Below are 19,039 nucleotides of genomic sequence, written 5' to 3'. Positions count from 1 at the left end.
CTTTACTTTATCTTCTGGGATTTGTATATTTTTATTTATAGCCTAACCAGCAGAAATTAGGTTGGTACCCTGTACTTTCCCATCCCGCTGTTCCTCAGAAACAAAAAGTTTATATTTTTTGTAGTCTGTTAACAACAGTGTGTTTGTCTCTGATGTGGCTGCAAGCAAGGCAAACTACGCATAATTCTGGCTTGCAGAGTACCTGAATATCCACCAGCATTCACTTACTGTGAAGTGTCTCTGTTTCTGTGAAATGTTTTGGAAGGTGGTGAGCTGGAAGAGTATTCTAGCTAATGACATGCCAGCAAACGCACATAATGTTACTTGCAGTTTAGTAATTACTGTAGTCTAGAATGTGGAACTGCTACCAGTAGTACTTCTGCTACTGAAGCAAGATTTACTCAGGCTAGGCATGCGGTCATGGACGCATGCTTGACTCATCAGCAATCATATAAAAGGCTCCAGCCTCATAAATTCAAACCTTAAATGAGTATAGTGGAAAGTAGAGAGAAATTACAGCTGTTTTGTCTGCTAATGCAGCAATTTTCAAATAATGAGTCAGGACCCCAAAGTGGGTCTCAAGCCCATTTTATTGGGATCATCAGGGCTGGTTTAGACTTGCTGTGGCCCAGGGCAGACCCATCAACTTGGGGTCCAGGCCCCACTTTTCAGGGCCAGAACACAAAGGCATCAGCTGTGGGAGGCAGGACTTAGGTTTCAGGCATCCTTGGGGCTGAAGCCCTTGGGCTTTGCCTCTGAGCCTGGGGCAGTGGGGTTTGGGCTTTGCCTCCATCTCCTGGGATGGTGGGATTTGGGTGAGTTCAGGGTTTCGTTCCCCCCCCCCTTGTTTTTTCGGTCATATAGTAATTTTTGTTGTCAGGAGGGGTTTTAGTGCAAGGAAATTTGAGAACCCTTGTACTAATGTGATGTTTGCTAATGCTTTAATGTTTGCATTTTTCAGTACAAGCAGTGGTGCATGGCAATGGACCAAGGGAAAATCCCCTCGGAAATAAAAGCCCTCCTAACTGGGGAGGAGCAAAGCAAAGCACAGCAGAACTCAACCAAACTTACCAAGTCTGGGAAGACAGAAACCCACAATAACAATCCCTGTGAGTATCATGCCTGTGATAATAGGAACTGAGTCTTCATGCAGGAGTGCCAGAATGGTAGGCAGAAACATTAAGGATATGTTCACAAACACAAATGATCAATTATAGCCTTGAGACAAAAGGGTTTAGTGGGATGTGTAAAGACTTTGTGATATTACTTAACCAGTACAACACATGCAGTGGTAATAGCCAGGAAGCTTGGTGATAATGTTTAAGAGAGTCACATATTGCAGAGCAGCTCTTTGCTATCATTTTCCCTATGATGAAATACTGAACATATGATTTGTGTGTGTATTTGCCCTACTCTGATCATAAGGCTATTGTTGGAGGAAGGATATCAAAATATGTGAAGAAAGGCACTACTTTGGTATTAAAAAAAAAAAAAAAGCACTCCTGTAGCACCTTAAAGACTAACAGTATTATTTATTAGGTGATGAGATTTCATAGGACAGACTCACTTCTTCAGATCTGGAGGATAATAACCCAGATAATGAAGTGATGCCTGTATAATTTCTCTTAGTGGAAGAGGCATTTGGTCCTTGTTGCTTCCTCTACTTCCCTTTCTACTGTTATTGCTATCACCATGTGGGCAGCTGTCATCTCCTGGAGATATTGAAAGAAAAGGGGAGGGCAGCTCACCTATCACAAAATAAATCTAAAAGTTAGAACCTTAGGCCTGTTGGAAGGAGTGGGGGATCTGGGGTAGAAGTTGTCCAGAGACTTGAACCCTAGTATGGTCTGGGTTTGTAGTAAAACCCAGCACTTAATTTCTGTGCACAGCTGTTCTCCGGTGTTTTTTATGTGCATGACGTAAAGGGGGAGGACCTGAGTCACTGGTACATTCCACCAATGTAATGCTAATGAACTCAAGGTATTCCAGTGGAATTACATGGGGTTGCAGTTGGAGTAAAGCACTGGTGAATCAGGTCCGAGAAGTTCTTAGACAGTTGTAAGGGGGGTGGGGGGAACCCAAACAAGAAAAGAAAAGCTGTAAGTCTTTTTTTTCCTTTTTCATCCCAGATATTTATTTGATGTATGAACTAATGGAAAAATGTGAGAGAATGCGTTTTGTATGTCTGCTACTTAACAGGGGGTGTTGTGTCTAATTATATTTTTAAGATCCTTCAGTCAGGTGTTGCTTTCGTAATGGGATAATAGCATTCACTGAGGAATGTGGATTTCATGAATTGCTTTTCAAAAGGTTTTATAACTTACATGTAATTATTAAAATGTATTCAGTTTCAAAAGTCTTATTTTTCTTGACAGCTGAAACCATAACTATGTTTAGAAGAGTCTTTGTGATTTATGATTGATTTTTTCTTTCAGGGTGAGAGGTGTTTGGTTGATACAGAAGTCTGTGGTGACTCCAATTCTGCTCAGCATCCCATGAAAGAATGGATAAAATTTGGCTGCATACTTCTGTTTGCTCTGTATAATGGACTTGTGAGATCTTTTTAATTGTCATGCCATAAAAGTCTGTGTTGATATTACCCCAAAGAGTTTGACACCAGCCCATAAATGAAGAGAAATTCAGAGATGTAAGGCTGAAATTCAACTTGAACCGGAGCATGCTTACGTATTATAGCAAATGTGAGATGTAAGATCATCTGATGTTGATATTGCTACTGTAGGGAGAGGAAGACAAAAATTCAGCCGTAACACTAAATTTCCCTCTTGTTAATACTATGTAATATTCTCTATGTTTTGTCCTTTGTATAATCCAATTTATTACTTTTTATTCTGGCTACTTGGGTGAAAAGTGTTTTTAATCTGCAGAAAGATAGCAGGCCTAATGCTCCTGTTATTCCATCAATAGACCAAGATTAGGTTGAATTTTTGTGTGTGCCCTATGCGTGTATGGGATACATTATAACATCTCCTTTGAACCATTTTCACAGAAGTTATTAATATATATTTGTGATACTGTCATTTGCATTGCTGTCATCTACTTGCATCTTTTAAATAGTAGCTAAAACATTGAGCCTCATTCCTTTACTAATGAATTGTAGCAACAGCTCATTTTAAAGGAAAAAATAAAAAACCCACTGGTTTTCAGTTACTTTTGAAATCACTGAACTTTCATGAGGCCTGATCCCTAGTTAGTGGAAGATTTTGCCTGGGTAGAATAAAGGAGTAGACCCACTTGTTCTTATGTTACCATTTAACTCAAGACTGGCTTTAATTAATTACATTCACACTGTTAACTATGGTGTCAAACCATAATTGTGCAAATAGGCTTGGCAGAATTGGATTTTTTTTTTTTTTTAAAAAAAAATGTTTGACTTATTTTTTCTGAACAGGTGCACAAAATTGAGGGTTTTAAGCATTTTCTAATTTCTACAGATTGAAATATTCCCAATTGCAAGAAATTATGGAGAGTAGGTCAGAAAATGGATGAGGGCAAACAATAATCAAGAATAGACATAGAGGTTCAAAAATGTAAAGTTTCATAGCAATTAAAACAATTGTGAACATCATGCATTAAAATACACATAATAAATATTTTCAAATCAAACACTGGTATGAAAAGAACTGCTTGAGAGCTTACTTTGATAACCGAAATTTTTCGATAACAATGGGGGGGGGAGGTATAACAAAATGAGGGTGGAAAATGCCGACCGACCATTAGGAGCAGTGGGGCTACTTGGTACTCTGATGATAAAGGAAGATTTCAGTGTGGGACAGGAGGCTATAACTAGATTGCAAAATATGTTTCAGTGAACCAACGTGTTTGAAATAAATATGAAGATCTTCTTGGTATGGATGGTGGTTTCTTCTTTCCATCCTTCTTCCCTGGAACCTGGCAAATAATTTAATTAAAAAGGGCACAGTGCTGGCCACAGCAGTGCTTCGTGTTGTGTGATGTGATTTACTTTTGATGCCCTACAGCTTTGCCATATATTTTCATGGGAAAATCCATGCAATGTCCCTAATACCTGCTGTTGTGTGAATGCTTCTCCCTGACTTTCTCTCCATATAGTCCTCCTAAGCTGCTGGATTGGTTTTCACATTTTGTTTGTTGGGCGCTACTTGGAAATTCTCCACAGTTGTGTCTACATGTGCACAAATCATCAAAATAAGCAGCCCTTTTTCAGGGAGGAGTGTCCACACGTGTGAAACCATCTTTCAAAAGGAAATTGAAGAAACCGGGCACAGATGTCAAAATCCGAACCCCGACCCTAGATCAGGAAGATCGGCCCCTTTCGAAATACTCAGTCAAAAGACCTGCATCTGATGATGTGGGTCTTTGCCCATGAAAGTTTATGCTCATGTATTTCTGTTAGTCTATAAGGTGCTACTGGACCCTTCGTTGTTTTTGTAAATCAAAAGAGTACATGTGTAGACACTCCGCAGTCTGCTTTTTCGAAATACGGGTCCGCCATGGCACTGGTCAGCTGGAGTGTGGGGCCGCTCTAGCCGGCAGCAGTGGGGCTCTGTGGTCCCTTCATTTGGCTGTCTTAGAGCTGCACACACACAGGACACCCATGGCAGGAAGCTGAGAGTGTGCTAGGAGCAGCCTCTACATGTGCTCCAGCCCCACAGCCCCCCCACTTCTGAGCCCCTGCAGGGCTCCCGGGTGGGAAAGTAAAAAGGGCCCCCTCCTGGACAGAGCAGGCGCTGCGGGACCTCCTTGGCCTGTGGAAGGAGGAGGTGGTCCTGCATGAGATGGGGGTCAAGCGACACAATGCCACTGCCTTCAGCTGCCTGGGGCAGGGCCTCCAGAGCTAAAGGAGCTGCAGCAGGGCTGTGCCTGGTCCAAGGCCCACACTGGCTGCTCTGGGGCAGCTCCAGCCACATGTCCCTTCTGGGGGCTCCAGGACAGCTTCCCTCCCCTGTTGTTCCTGGACGCCTCAGCTGAGGAGCTGCAGCCGGAGGAGGAGGAGCAGCCCGGACTGAGGACCCAGGAGAGCGAGGGGACCACAGAGTGGTCGAGTGAGGAGGGGGACCTCACCATCGTCCTCCCCTCTCACATCTCCAGCTGGGTGTCTAGGAGCCGGACATCCCTGGATGTTGCCAAGGGACCCTCTGGTATGTAGAGGGAGGGGTGCACATCTGCTCCACAGGGTGGGGGCAATGCAATGGCTAGTCACCTGCACGCAGGACTGGTGGTCCCAGACTGCACACAGGCCAACCCCCACATGGGATGCAGCACCCTGCGGTGGCCCACCGGCGATGCCCAGCACCCACCTTCAGTGGACAGGACCGCAAGCTGCACAGGGTTGGTGGCTGGTCAGTGCCAGACAGCACCTGGGGCCTGCACACCTCAGGCCAGGAAGGGCCACCTGCATGAGAGACCCCTGGATGCACCCCCCAGGATGGGAGGCCCAGCCCATGGGGGGCAGGTCAGTGCCCTTGGGGGGGGTCAGTGTCCTTTGGGGGGGCCACAGCCAGGCTCCCTCCGTCCAGGGCACATTACTGACATGCTGTCCTCTCCACATAGCTGCACCATCTGTGGGCGGGGAGAGCCATGTGCTGTCCCTGAGAGCCCCCCTGCAGCCCTCGGAGGCGCCAGCTGCCAGCCCAGGTGGCGCACCATCGGTGCCATGGCTGGAGGACCGCCCCCCCCCAGACTGAGGAGGACCCAGCCAGCCAGCGCCAGGCCGAGGTGGCCGAACAGCACCTGCGGCTCGCCCAGGCAGAGATGGAGTGGCAGAGGGCAGACTGGGAGAGGCTGCTGACCACACTGGAGGGCATGGGACACACCCTCTGGAACCATGCGGCCACCGTTATCCCCCCCCCCCCCAGCGGCCCCCACACCCCTGCTGAGCCTGCCTCCACCCCCACCAAGTTTGCACCCTCTGCCCCCACCAGGCCCACTCTCTGTCATTACCTGCTGGTGCTACCTGCACCCTCTTCTCCCTGTAGGGACCCCGCACCCAGGAAGGCAGGGGCTGCAGGGGCCGACAGGGCTCATGGCCCACCATCCCTGCCCAGAGTGAGCACCCTGCTCCCCTCCAAGTTAGGTTCCCACCCCCATACATAGTTAAGAAGAATAGTGTAGATAAATGTTTATTTTAATGTCCACCACTCCTCAGGGGCATGGTGGGTGGTGGATGTGTGGGTGTGGTGCTGGTGGGAGTGGGGTTGGGGACGGTGGGTGGCAGATGTGAGTGGGATGTGGGTGTGCATGTGGGTCAGAGGCCTGCCTGAGGGCTTACCATATGCGGTGGCTGTCCCCGCGGGCCTGGCAGATGGGGAAAGTGCCCAGCTGCTCATAGCTGGTGCCGGCCGGAGGGGCCCCCAGGGACATAGGCATCCCCCTTTCCCTCCACAACATTGTGGAGGATGCAACAGGTACCCACCACCTGGGGCATGTGGAGGACCCTCTCCGGCTACACGTGGAGGCGGCTACACGTGGAGGCACCTCCACCGCCCCTTTAGGTGCCTGAAGGCCCGTTCCACTGCATTGTGGGTGTGGCTGAGGCGCTGATTGAATGCCTCCCAGGTGGGGTTGAGGTGTCCTATGTACGGCCTCATGAGCCACGGCTGCAGGGGGTACGCCACATCTGCCACCATGCACAGCAGCATGGTGACATCCTCCGCCACCAGGAGCTCCTGCTGGGGGACGAAGGTGCCAGCCCCCATGTGCTGACAGATGCCGGAGTTCCAGAAGACCCAGGCATTGTGGGTACGGCTGGCCTAGCCCACATAGATGTCAGTGAACTGGCCCCTCACATCCGCCAGCGCCTGGAGCACCGCCGAATGGTAACCCTTCCTATTGATGTATTGGCCAGTGCTGTGTGGTGGGACGCGGATGGGGATGTGCGTGCCATCCAAAGTGCCAATACAGTTCAGAAAGCCCAGGTCCTGGAAGCCGGCGATGGTGTTGTCCAAATTCCCCAGGCAGATGACCCTATGGAGCAGCATTGCATTGATGGCTCTGATGACTTGCGGGGGATGGAGGGGGACACGTGCTCTAGCGCAGGTGTGGCGGCTGTCTTCCCCCCACCTCACGCCCATTCTGCCCCCTCCTGTCCAGCCCCCTGCCCCCCACCCACGCAGCCCCTGCCCCATCCAGCCCCTTACAGCAGTGGGTTCCCCTTGCCCTAGCCTCCCACCCACCTGTTGGGGATGTGTGACCCAGCCCCACCTTACCTCCATAAGTGCAGCCCTGATGGTGGCCTTGCCCACCCCGAACTGCTGTCCCACAGAACAGTAGGAGTCTGGGGTGGCCAGCTTCCAGATGGTGATTGCGACCCGTTTCTCCAGGGTGAGGGCTGGCCGCATGCAGGTGTCCTGGTGCCAGAGTGCAGGAGTGAGCCAGTGGCAGATCTCCTCGAAGGTGTGTCTCGACATGCGGAAGTTCCTCAGCCACCTTTCCTCATCCTAGTCCCCTAGCACCAAGTGCTCCCACCAGTCGGTGCTGCTGGGGTGGGTCCAGAGCCAGCGGGGCACCCGGGGGGGTGCCCGTCGGTGCCCCAGGTAGGGGAGCCCCACGGGCCCAGGGGGACTGCCCAGCCACCCAATGAGATGGGTTGCAGCTGTGATAATGGTGCACAGCACTTCCAGCAGGGTGTCCATAACGAGGGCGTTCTCCTGCAGGAGCTGTTGCTGGGCCTCCATCATGGGCACGGGTGGGCTCTGCTGGGCTGGGAAAGGCTGGGCAACACTTGGCTCATGTGGAGCGGAGGGTGGAAGGAGGGGCCCTTTAAAGGGGGCAGCTGGCTGCAGACCTGGAAGGGCTTGTCGGCCATGGGACCCCATCCTCAGCGTTTCCTGCCTCCCTTCTTTCGAAAGAGGGCTTGGAGCCGTGTGAACGCTCTCTTTCAAAAGACTTGCAGCAGCACTTCAAAAGAGCGCATCAAAATGCCGATCCGGTAATGGTGGCAGGTGCTCCCTTCTGACAGCCGCTATTTCGACCGCCGAACTTCGATTTTTGCCCTTTTGCAAGGGCGTTCACATGTAGACCCAGCTCAGATGTAGTCTTTCTGCCTCCCACCCAGAGCCCTTCTGTAGCACTTTGGCTGTAACACTCCTTCTCCTGTTGACCGAGTAGGCCTGATCTTAAAGCTCCCATCAAAAGCTGCTGTGTGTCGCTGAATATCAGTTTGTTAGTGTTACTTGAAAACATCTGGCTTACTGGCTACACTTTGATGAATTTATAATATCACTGGCACGTAATAACAGAGTACAGTAGTTAAAAGCATGAAGTAGGTGTTTGAAACTTGCTGGGCACACTTTAAAGATTTCTGTTTCTTGGAAATTTGTGAATTTTTTTTTAACAGGCTGGGATTTGAATTATGTTGTTTACGTGTTTCTTACACTCCTGTGCTGTCCATTTCAAGATTTGTCAGTAGTGAAAAGTTGTACTAACAAGGAATGCCAGATTCTGCTCAGACTTATATAGGTGAAACTCCTAGGCTGTGTCTACACTACAAAAATAACTTGGAAGTTGCTTCCTTTGAAGCTGAGTGTCATATACACCCTACTTTGAAGTTAAATTTTGAAGTAGGGCATTACTCCATTCCTGGGAATGGAGTAAGGACTTCCAAGTTGGGCTCCTTTACTTTGAAGTAAGGGAAAATGTGTGTAGACTCTCAAGGCTATCATGGAACTTCGAAATTGTGCCTAACTTTGAAGTTAACTTCAAATTTAGTTCCTAGTGTAGACGTACCCATAGTGAAGCCAAAGGAAAATGCACTTGTGTGAGAAAATGGCCGGGTCCAAAGAGCCTAACTTACCTGTGTTTTCAGCAATAATATAGATGTTTAGCCCCACATAGTCCTTCACATCCAAACCTCTCAAAATATTTTACAAAGGAGGGCAGTACTGCCTGAGAGCTTACTTTGAAAACTGGAATGTACAGATAAGCAGTGTAACAAAGTGAGGGTGGAAAATGTTGACCAATCATTTTACAGACGGGCGACAGTGAGGCACAGTAATTTGCCCAGTGTCCCTCAGCAGGCTGATGGAAGAGCCAGGAATAGAACTCTTATGTCTCCTGAGTGTGTCTGTGTAGATAAGCCTTAAGTGTAACATGCTGTATTTTTGTCTATATAGATAGTCCAGTTGTGGAGTTGTGATGGTCACAAATACCATGGAGACTGATCCCCTCTTTCAGAAATTTTAACCAAAACCATGGGCCAGTTTCCACAGGGCAACTCTGCTTCAAACAATGACTTCAAGCAGAGCCCAAGTGAGAGAGCAGATGCTCAGGCTGCACTCAGAGCCTTCTAGCCAAAGCCTTGCACAACAACACTAACATCACATATTCCTTCCCAAAGCTGAACATTTACGCACACTGGCAGATGATCTTGTAAGATTCATTGTACCGGCAACCTGGGGCAATAGCTGCCTCAGTGGTACATTCTTGGAGGCTCCAGTGCTTTAGCCACTGTGTTGCATTGCACCTTGGTGTAAGCCAAGAGCAACTTCACCCAAGTGAATAAAAACACCATATTTGATTTGAGATCTGAATGAATTCCAGATACTCTAAAACACGAAAAGGGTGGAAATGGGTATTTCCTTCAGGGCAGTGAGTTATGTTTCAGACAGTTTATTAGTAGGGTCTGTCATCTCTTGAAATAAAATAGCAATTAGCCTTTTAATAGTAGTGAATAAACAGTTAGCTAATGTTATTGATTAAAACCACCTCAGTCATTCCCTTAGCTCTGGAGCACGGACAGTTCTTCTGTTGGGGTGCTACTGACCCCAGAAAAAAACAATTGTGGGTCCACAGACAGCCTCACAGGGGTGCTTGGGGCTTTCTCCTTCAGTGAGGTGAGCTGGTGCTCCCAACTGCAGTTCCCACAGGGTGTATGTGAAGGCTCAGGGATGGAGCCAGAAATTAATTCAGGGTGTGTGCTTGTGATGGGCATAGGAGTGAGGACCCAGGATGTGAGAGGGGTGAGGGCCCTGGATGGGGTTGCAGGCTTGGGGAGGGGCCTGGGGCTGAGGGATTTGGGAAGGAGGGGTCCTCAGCTGAGGCCAAAGAGTGGGAGGGGGCTCTGGCCACAGGCAGAGGCTTAGGGTGTTGAATGTGGTCCCTGAGAGGGAAATGGGGCATGGTGGGGGGTGGTTCTGACCAGGAGCAGGAAGTTCAACCTGCAGGCTTCAGCTGGGCGGGGCTTAAATGAGGTCACTCCCAGAAGGGTCCCTGCCTCTACACCACTCTTAGATGGGAGGCAATGTCCAGCCCCTAAATGGAGGCCCAGCCAGGCATGTGTGCACAGTGCCTACTTCCCACACCCTGAGATGCCACCCTAGCAGGTGCTGCTTGCTGTGGTCCCCGACCGGTGGGGGCTGGGGCAACACATAGAACTTTGCCATGGCCTCCTCTGTGTCTAGAAGCAGCATGGACACGCTGGCCCCTTCTGTAGATTTGCTGCTTGCTAGATGAAATTGAGGTGCAGACTGGAGGCTCCCCACCCCTGCTAGCTACTACAGTGGTATTGTAATTGATCTTAAGTTTCCTGCCCATGTGCCCAAATAGCAAAGGTCTGAGTGACAACAGGAAGAGGGTGGTTTGTCTAATCCATCTGACATTCACACCTCAGACTGAATGAGTGTAGTGACAGTTTTGTAAAAAATAAAAGGAATGTTTGTGTGCAGTGCCAAATGACTCTTGTGATTGGTGAATTCATCCCAGTGTTTCTCTGCCTCATGTTGGTTGTGTGACATAGGCTGTATAAACTGAAATGTAAAGAATTATAGCTTTACCATTGTGCCTTGCTGCGTCACAAATTGCAACCTGAAACATCGCCACTCACCAGTATACAGAAAATATTTCAATCTTTGGGAGACTATTTTCTTGCCTTTCCCTCATGCTATGGGCCATATGCTTCACTTCAAAATCTCTGTCTCTTTTATTATAAAAAGAATCTTCTGCGCTGCAAATTGTATGCAAGATTATTCTCTCTGGAGTTTTTGCAGCCAATGAAAAGATGGAGGATGCTCCTGCGTTAGTGCGTCTTTTCTTCCACAGATGCTCTTTCCCAAGGGCTGTGCGGATGATCCTTTTCGAGGCTCCCTACTGAAATAATGGGGACAGAGCTGAGGATTAGTCCTGTTGTGCTCCAGTGCTCTTATCACTTAAGGAAATCTGCTAGGTAATATAACCCCAAGATTCACTAATTCCTTTTGTGGCTGCTACCTTTCAAGAACAGGAGAACTCGGCAGCATGACTAGTGCAGAAATCAGGTTGCCAGAGAAGATTACAGATTAGACTAGAGAGACCATAGCTCTGTCTGAGAAAGCAAGTGTTGAGGAGTTTTGTCGAACTTGTTCCCTACAAACTATGCATATCTCCACCTCCACTCTCCCATCCCCTTGATCCCCGCCCAAAACCCTGAGGGTATGTCTACACTACAAACTTAGGTCAAATTTCTTAAGGTCAATTTTCTAGCACCCAATTTAACAAAGTTGAGGGTGCATAACCCCACTGGCACATTAGTGTTGCCAGCTTCAACTTTGTCAGCAATGCCTTGTGTGTACCTATCCCACAGTTCCTGCTGCCCTGTTGCATTGTGGGTTTCTGTCCCAGTGCATGACAGGGCAAAAATGTGCTGCAGATGGTGGTGGGTGTGAGTGGTCAGCATCCCAGAGTGCACTTCTCTCTTCCTCCTCCTTTTAGAAAGCAACAGCAAAAATTGTTTTCATGCTCTTTTCCCATATCCATGCAAATACCATTGCCAGGCTAGTATGGAACCCCTGTAGCTTAAAACTGTTTTGGTAAGTATTATGAGCACCTCCCACATTGTGCTGTGGCATGTGCCGTGCCTATGCAGGTATGAGAGGAATGAAGACTCTGAGGATGGATACATATGAATGTGAGACGCTGGAGAGAAAGAATGGGGTGATACTAGATCCTTTGTGCAGAACGGAGCACAGGTTTTGATGCCGCGAAACAAGCTCAGATTGGTGGGACTGCATTGTTCTGCAGGTATGGGATGATCAGCAGTGGCTACAAAATTTCTGCATGCCTAAGGCCACTTTCATGGAACTTCGTGAATTTCTTTCCTGCCACCCTAAAGTGCTACAATGAGACCTGCTCTGACAGTTCAGAAGTGTGTAGCAATAGTTTTGTGGAAACTTGCAACTCAAGACAGTTACCAATGAGTGAAAAATCAGTTCAGAGGGGGCAAATCTATAGTGGCTGCTGTGATCCAAGTAGCAAAGGCAATCAATACCCTTCTGGTACAAAAGACAGTGACTCTGGAGCCGTGTCTACACGTGCACGCTACTTCGAAGTAGCGGCACTAACTTCAAAATAGCGCCTGTCACGGCTACACGCGCCGGGCGCTATTTCGAAGTTAACTTCGACGTTAGGCGGTGAGACGTCGAAGTCGCTAACCCCATGAGGGGATAGGAATAGCGCCCTACTTCGACGTTCAACGTCGAAGTAGGGACCATGTAGTTGTTGCGCGTCCCGCAACTTCGAAATAGCGGGGTCCGCCATGGCGACCATCAGCTGAGGGGTTGAGAGACGCTCTCTCTCCAGCCCCTGCGGGGCTGTATGGTCACCGTGGGCAGCAGCCCTTAGCCCAGGGCTTCTGGCTGCTGCTGCGGCAGCTGGGGATCCATGCTGCAGGCACAGGGTCTGCAACCAGTTGTCGGCTCTGTGTATTTTGTATTGTTTAGTGCCACTGTGTCTGGGAGGGGCCCTTTAAGGGAGCAGCTTGCTGTTGAGTCCGCCCTGTGACCCTGTCTGCAGCTGTGCCGGGCACCCTTATTTCGATGTGTGCTACTTTGGCATGTAGACGTTCCCTCGCAGCGCCTATTTCGATGTGGTGCTGCGCAACGTCGAAGTTGAACATCGACATTGCCAGCCCTGGAGGACGTGTAGACGTTATTCATCGAAATAGCCTATTTTGATGTTGCTACATCGAAATAAGCTATTTCGATGTAGGCTTCACGTGTAGATGTAGCCTGGGAAATGTGCAGGGCATGATGGATGGTTGTGCTGTGGTGAGGTTCCCTGACTGCTGCAGGGCGGTAGATGGAACATACATCCATATCATGGCACCAGACCACGTTGCCATAGAGCACATAAACTGCAAGGGGTACTTCTCTAGGGTGTTGTAGGCATTGGTGGGTCACAAGGGCCGTTTCATTGACATCAGTGTGGGGTGGTTGGGAAAGGAACATGACACACTCATCTTTAGGAACTCTTGTCTGTTCAGAAAGCTGCAGAATGGGAATTTCTTCCCAGACCAGAAAATCACCATTGGAGATGCGGAGGTGCCAATAGTAATCCTGAGTGAATAGTTCACCCCTTGCTCCCTTGGCTCATGAAGCCACAGGCAGGCAGCCTGGACTGGAGCAAGGAGATGTTCAACTACAGGCTGAGCAAATGCAGGCTGGTGGTAGAATGTGCATTTGGCCATTTAAAACCAGGTTCAGGATCCTCCTGACTTGAGTAGGCCTCACTAAAGGCGATGTTCCCTTTGTGGTGGCAGCCTGCTGTTCTCTCCATAATTTATGTTGAGAAAAAAGGGGGAAAATTGTACGCCAGGCTGCAGGGCAGAGGCAGATCATCTGACCGGTAATTATGAGCAGCCAGACACCAGGGCAATAAGGAGAGCACAGTTAAGGGCACTGTTAATCAGGGAGGCTTTGAAAAACAGCTTTATGAATGAGCAGACAGCAATATGACAGTCATGTCTGTTGCTCTGAAGGAGGTCCCCCTGAATCATGTGTGCTTAACTGTAAAGCCTGTAAACCCTGCTCCCTCATGCAACACAACCAATGAAGACACTGGTCTCTTAAGCTCAATTGTTTTTATTCAGAGGACAACAAAGAAATTTATGCCATTGACTTTGGGTGTGGGTAAGCAGCGGCATTTTGCTGTCACAGGTGGGGCAATGTCAGCCTTCTGCTCTGAGAAGCATCCCTGGGAGTGGAATGCAAGGCTGCTCTAGATTCCCCCTCTCCCCACACATTCTGGGGTGCCAATGGGAGGGGAGGTTAGGGAACATGGTGAGGAGGATATCTGATTGATCATGGGCTGCAATGGGGCTCTGTGGTCCTGTACCAGGCACTGCAGGAGCCTTGTTTGCTGCCTCATCAATTGCAACATCTTTCTGGGTCTCCATTTCACACTCTGTGCTTGTCCTTGCCTCACGATCCACTCTCCTTTCTTCCCAATCAGCCCGCCTCTCCTCCAGCATGGTTCTCCTCCACTCATATAGCTGCCCTCTTCAGGTGGGTGATTTCCATGTGCTCTCTGAACATATCTTCCAATGTTCGTTTTCTCCTGTGGATCTGTGCCAGTCTACCAGCAGGGCAGGGGTATGGTGGTCAAAGATCCTGCTGTTGAGCACATTGTAACAAAACATGAGTGAAGGCCAGACATTAAGGAGATACATTTACACTATATGAGTTTAACAGTACACGAAAGAATTTCATGAATAAACAGTGAAAAACAATGGGGCTGTACTCCATGCAAAGACAAATTTTGGCTTTTAAGCATCCCCTGTGCAGCAGGTACTATACAGAGATCTTAAGGGACCTGTTTGACATGGTTCACTTCCAACTACAGTAACACATAGTCTGGGGGCATGTTTTCAAACCTATGATTGCAAAGTAGTTTCTGCAGCTGTGCATGTTGCAAATGGATGGGGAGGAGTCTGCAGGGGGTGGCAGTGGTGTTTACCACTTGTGCCTGATTCTGTCAGTCACCACATGGTCTCCCTGCCACCCTTTAGGTTGGGACAGTGAAAATTTCCCTTCCCCCAGCAGCCTGGGGAAAGGAGGAGGGTGGTCAAGGCATGGCAGAGAAACTTGTACTTTCCTGGTCACCATGTGGTTTCCCCTGGCCCCCTTGGCTGGGACAGTGAAAATTTATCTTCTCCCAGAAGCCTGGGGAAGGGAGGAGGATGGTGGTCCAGGTATGGCGGAGCAGCTCATGCTGTTCTCTCTGTGGCTGTGTGCCTGGCTCTCTTGGTCACTGCGTGGTCTCTCTCCCGCACGACCCCCTCTGCTGGGACAGCGAAAATTTTTCTTCCCCCACCAGCCTATTGGTGGCTTGGTGTGGAGAGGTGTCCTGTCAGGGAGGTCAGAATAAGGCAGACCTCCCCAGAAACCTCATGAGAAGAATTGCAGAGTACCTGTCTGAGTGCTTTCTGGAGATGTGCAAAGAGGATGAGTGCTCCATCCTCAGATGCATTAGTAAGTTGTTCTGGGGTCCCTGGGCAGTGGAGGTACAGCAGCCATCACAGATCACACCCAACTGCCTTAGTCCTCTTGTAGCATTACAGTAAAGCCTCTATTTAACGGACTAATGAGGGATGGGGGCCCGTTAATGCCGAAAGTCTTTTATAGCTGAATGGTTATACTGTGTGATGATGCACTGACCTTCCCAGCCCACCACTCACTCCTGTCCTCTGCCCCCACTTCCCTTCCCCCCTCCTGCCTCATTCTTCCACTCACACCTCCATCTCCTTCTCCCAATTACCAGGAGAGGAGCTGAACGCCAGCCTGGCTCCTTCCAGCTCCTGCAGCTCTCAGCGCTGCGACTCCTCCAGTCCCTGGCTCCGAGCTGTCCACACAAAGGTAGTGTGTGTCCAACCCCACCCTGCCAGCGGGCAGATGATGACAACACCATGGCTGCTGCTCAGCGCCTTTGCAGACTGTGGTGGCTGGGCACCAACATTCTCCACACACATGGGGCTGGTGGGAGGAGCACTTCTCTCCCCCACCACAGCCCACCTGGCTCCTCTGGCCCTTGTGGACCCAGCTGCTGCGGCAGCTTCTCCAGCTCCAGTGGTGGTTCTGGTGAGTCTTCAACATTTATTGGGAGGATCAGAGGGGCTCGCAGACAGCGTCCTTTATTTCCAAAGTCTGCTTCATTTGCCTGCTGACCATAGTCCTCTTCCTTCTCTTCCTCCCCCACCATGTCCTCCTTGCTGTAGCCAGAGGCTTCCTGAGGAAACTCTTTAGAGGTATTTACAGACTCTTTGGGGACAGTGGTTGGGTCACTACCTAGAATCCCATATAGCTGCTCATAGAAGCAGCATGTTTGTGGTGAGGACCCAGAACATCTGTTTTCTTCCTTTGTTTTATGTTATGCCTCCCTGAGCTCCTTTATTTTCATGTGGCACTGCTGTGGGGGTCCCTGATGTATTCTTTTTCCTCCATGCCCTATGAGACCTTGGCATATATGTCTGCAGTTCTTTTGCTGCTGCTTAGTTTCTCCAACCCAAATTTTCCAGTAGTGAGATCCAGGATCTCCTGCACGCCCCATGCTGCAGCTCGTCTGTGACCCTGGGAATCCGTGGCCAGATAAGCTGCTGAGGTGGGCTTGCCTGCCCCACTTGCCGTGCTGGCCAAGCAGAAAATGAAATTCAATTTTTCCTAGGCTGCTTTCTGCACACCTGGAGAGCAGCAGAGCTGAAAGTGGTCCAGAGTGGTCACAATGGGGCACTATGGAACACCTCCAGGAGGAGGCCAAGAATGTTGAATTTCACCACGCTCCATCTATTCTACCCTAAGATCAACAATGCAAGTTTGACCTTAGGAGCCCTGAAAGTCATTGGAATGACCCCTGTAGTGTGGAATGGTTCTTTAGAAATTCAACACAAGTCACCTAAATTCAACCTAATCTCCTAGTGTAGACTAAGCCTGAGTTGTTTACTGCAAAACTATCCTTAGCATTTTCAGCCTCTCTGCCCATTCACGCCTCCCCCACTATCATTCATCTAATCTGCATGCAGGAAAAAAAAATTAATTTACTAATCACTGACGTTAGTTTTCTTTTAATTTTTTCCTGTTAGATGGAATAATGAAAACATCCTTGTTAGTTCCCTGCTTTTTCCGTTCAATTTTATTTCATGTTCTCATTCACTGACACAAGTGCTGCATAGTTTGCATTGTTGGCACTGAATGTTAAGAGTTTTAAACTGTTACCATCTGAATTAAAGAAAAAAATCCCATTAAACACTTCTTTTGGCTTCAGACTTTGTAAAAGATTTGTTATGAAATACACATTTTAGATCCTGTTTGCTTTGATTTTAATAAGACACTGCAAGGTCAAAGTTTTAAAGATAATGGAAGAAGTATGGTTGAATATGGATATTCATTTTCTATGAATGTAAAATAAGGAGGTGAGTTGCACTGAAGTTTCTGCTGTTTTAAAATAAGAAATTACAATGAATTTTTCTTTCAATTTGCAGAGCTATAATGCTGGCATATGGGGTGATTTCCCCCCACCCTCCATCTGTAGGGCATTTTATGTTTATTATAAAATGCTGAGCAAAAGGAAAAATCTTTTCATTTCTTAAAATTGCATGTTAAAGAAACATATCAAATATATTTACAGAAGAAGCTATTAAAAAGTAATATAGGTTGAAACTCCTTTATGCAGCACTCTTTCATCTGACAACATCCCTTGTCTGGCAGGACAGGCTGGGACTCCAGCTGGGACCCTTGGCAGTCCTGCAGCTGGGAGCTGACTGGGGTGCAGATCCTCGCTGCAAGCCCCAGCCCCAGGGACCCAGCTGGGGGAACCACAGCAGCTCCAGTGCTGGGAGCTGGCTGGGGTGCAGAGTCCCACTGGCAGCTCCACAGCTGTGGGAACCCCAGCAGCCCCTGGGCTGGGACTTGGCTGGGCATTGAGCTCCACAGGCTGTCCCGCAACTGCGGGCACCCCTCCTGCATGGCACGGAGCCCAGAAGCCCTGGAGGAGGAGCCATGCAGGAGTGGGCGCTCCCCCTCCAGGCATCTGGCCTGACTTTCCTTTATGCAGCAAATGCCCTTGTCTGGAACCACTCAGGTCCTGAGGGTGCCAGACCAGGGCAGTACAACCTGTATTTAATATTCAGTGTTGGAGTTGGGTCAGTGTATGAAATCTCCTGTACAGTTCTAACCAATTCACCTTAGAACCCTTACATTCCGGTTGCTGTTGGTTGCATGTTTTGGATGAAAAGGGATATAAATACAGACATTTTTGGCTGAATTGTTGCAATCTCTCCCATTCAAATCCTACACAGTGCTTTTTCCCAGACCATCTGCACCATTCTCAGCCCGTTTATATTGGTATGGTAATTTACACCAGCTGAGGAGCTGGTCCTGCATAGTGTATAAGCTAAAATCACGCGTATGATTCATGTTCATAAAAGCTCCTTGCATGGGCTGCAATGCTGCAAAATTTCAAGTTTTGCATATATGCAAGTGTTTGCAGAAGTGGAACAGTGGATATGTTTGTATCAGAGAGATAGCCACGTTAGTCTGTAGCTTTGAGAACAACAAGAAGGGTGCGTCTACACTTGCATTCCTCTTTTGAAAGAGGTATGCAAATAAAGTAAATCAAAAATGCAAATGAGGCATAAATTTGCATATCAACACCTTATTTGCACATTCTAATTTTGAAAGAGCTTCTTTTGAAAGAAGAAAACTAGTATAGATGCTGCTCTTTCGAAAGTAAATCGTATCTTTGAAAGAATCCATCTTCCCATTAAATAAAGGAAAGAAGGATTCTTTTGAAGATGGGGTTTACTTTTGAAAGAGCAGTGTCTACACTAGCTTTCTTCTTTTGAAAGAAGCTCTTTTGAAATTAGAATATGCAAATGAAGTACCAATACGCAAATTTATGCATCATTTGCGTTTTTGATTTACCTCATTTGCATACCCCTTTCAAAAGAGGAATGCAAGTGCAGACGCACCCAAAGTCTTGTGGCACCTTATAGACTAACAGATAATTTGGAGCATAAGCTTTCGCGGGTAAAGACCTGCTTCATCAGATGCGTCTGATGAAGCGGGTCTTTGCGCACAAAAGCTTATGCTCCAAAATATTCTATAAGGTGCCATAAGACTTCTTGTTGTTCTGGATATGTTTGGAGGGCAATGCTGCAAGATAGTGAGGGCCCTGTGAGAGCCCCTGCAACTAGTTAGAAGGACTATCCCGAGGTAAATGGCATCATAGTTCTTAAAAATGACTTTTCATTTTCTCTCGTTTCTTTCCTTATTGCCCCTATATGTCATGCTATGCCTCC

The 19,039-nt window shown here is 48.3% G+C and overlaps 1 protein-coding gene across 1 annotated transcript in view; it reads left to right on the top strand.

Annotated features, from left to right (window-relative positions):
• The window catches only part of CREBL2 (cAMP responsive element binding protein like 2), a 29,254-nt gene extending 25,297 nt beyond the window's left edge, over positions 1-3,957 (top strand). Inside the window, exons 3-4 of the mRNA XM_074983681.1 lie at positions 962-1,109; positions 2,436-3,957. Of these exons, the coding sequence (XP_074839782.1) occupies positions 962-1,109; positions 2,436-2,440 (153 nt within the window). The 3' untranslated portion in view covers positions 2,441-3,957. The remainder of the gene's footprint in view (positions 1-961; positions 1,110-2,435) is intronic.
• The last annotated feature ends 15,082 nt before the right edge of the window (positions 3,958-19,039 follow it).

Source organism: Carettochelys insculpta, chromosome 1 (genome assembly GCF_033958435.1).
Source record: "Carettochelys insculpta isolate YL-2023 chromosome 1, ASM3395843v1, whole genome shotgun sequence".
Taxonomy (NCBI): domain Eukaryota; kingdom Metazoa; phylum Chordata; order Testudines; family Carettochelyidae; genus Carettochelys; species Carettochelys insculpta.
The sequence above is the reverse complement of the archived record's forward strand: the minus strand, read 5'-3'. Positions and strand labels throughout refer to the sequence as shown.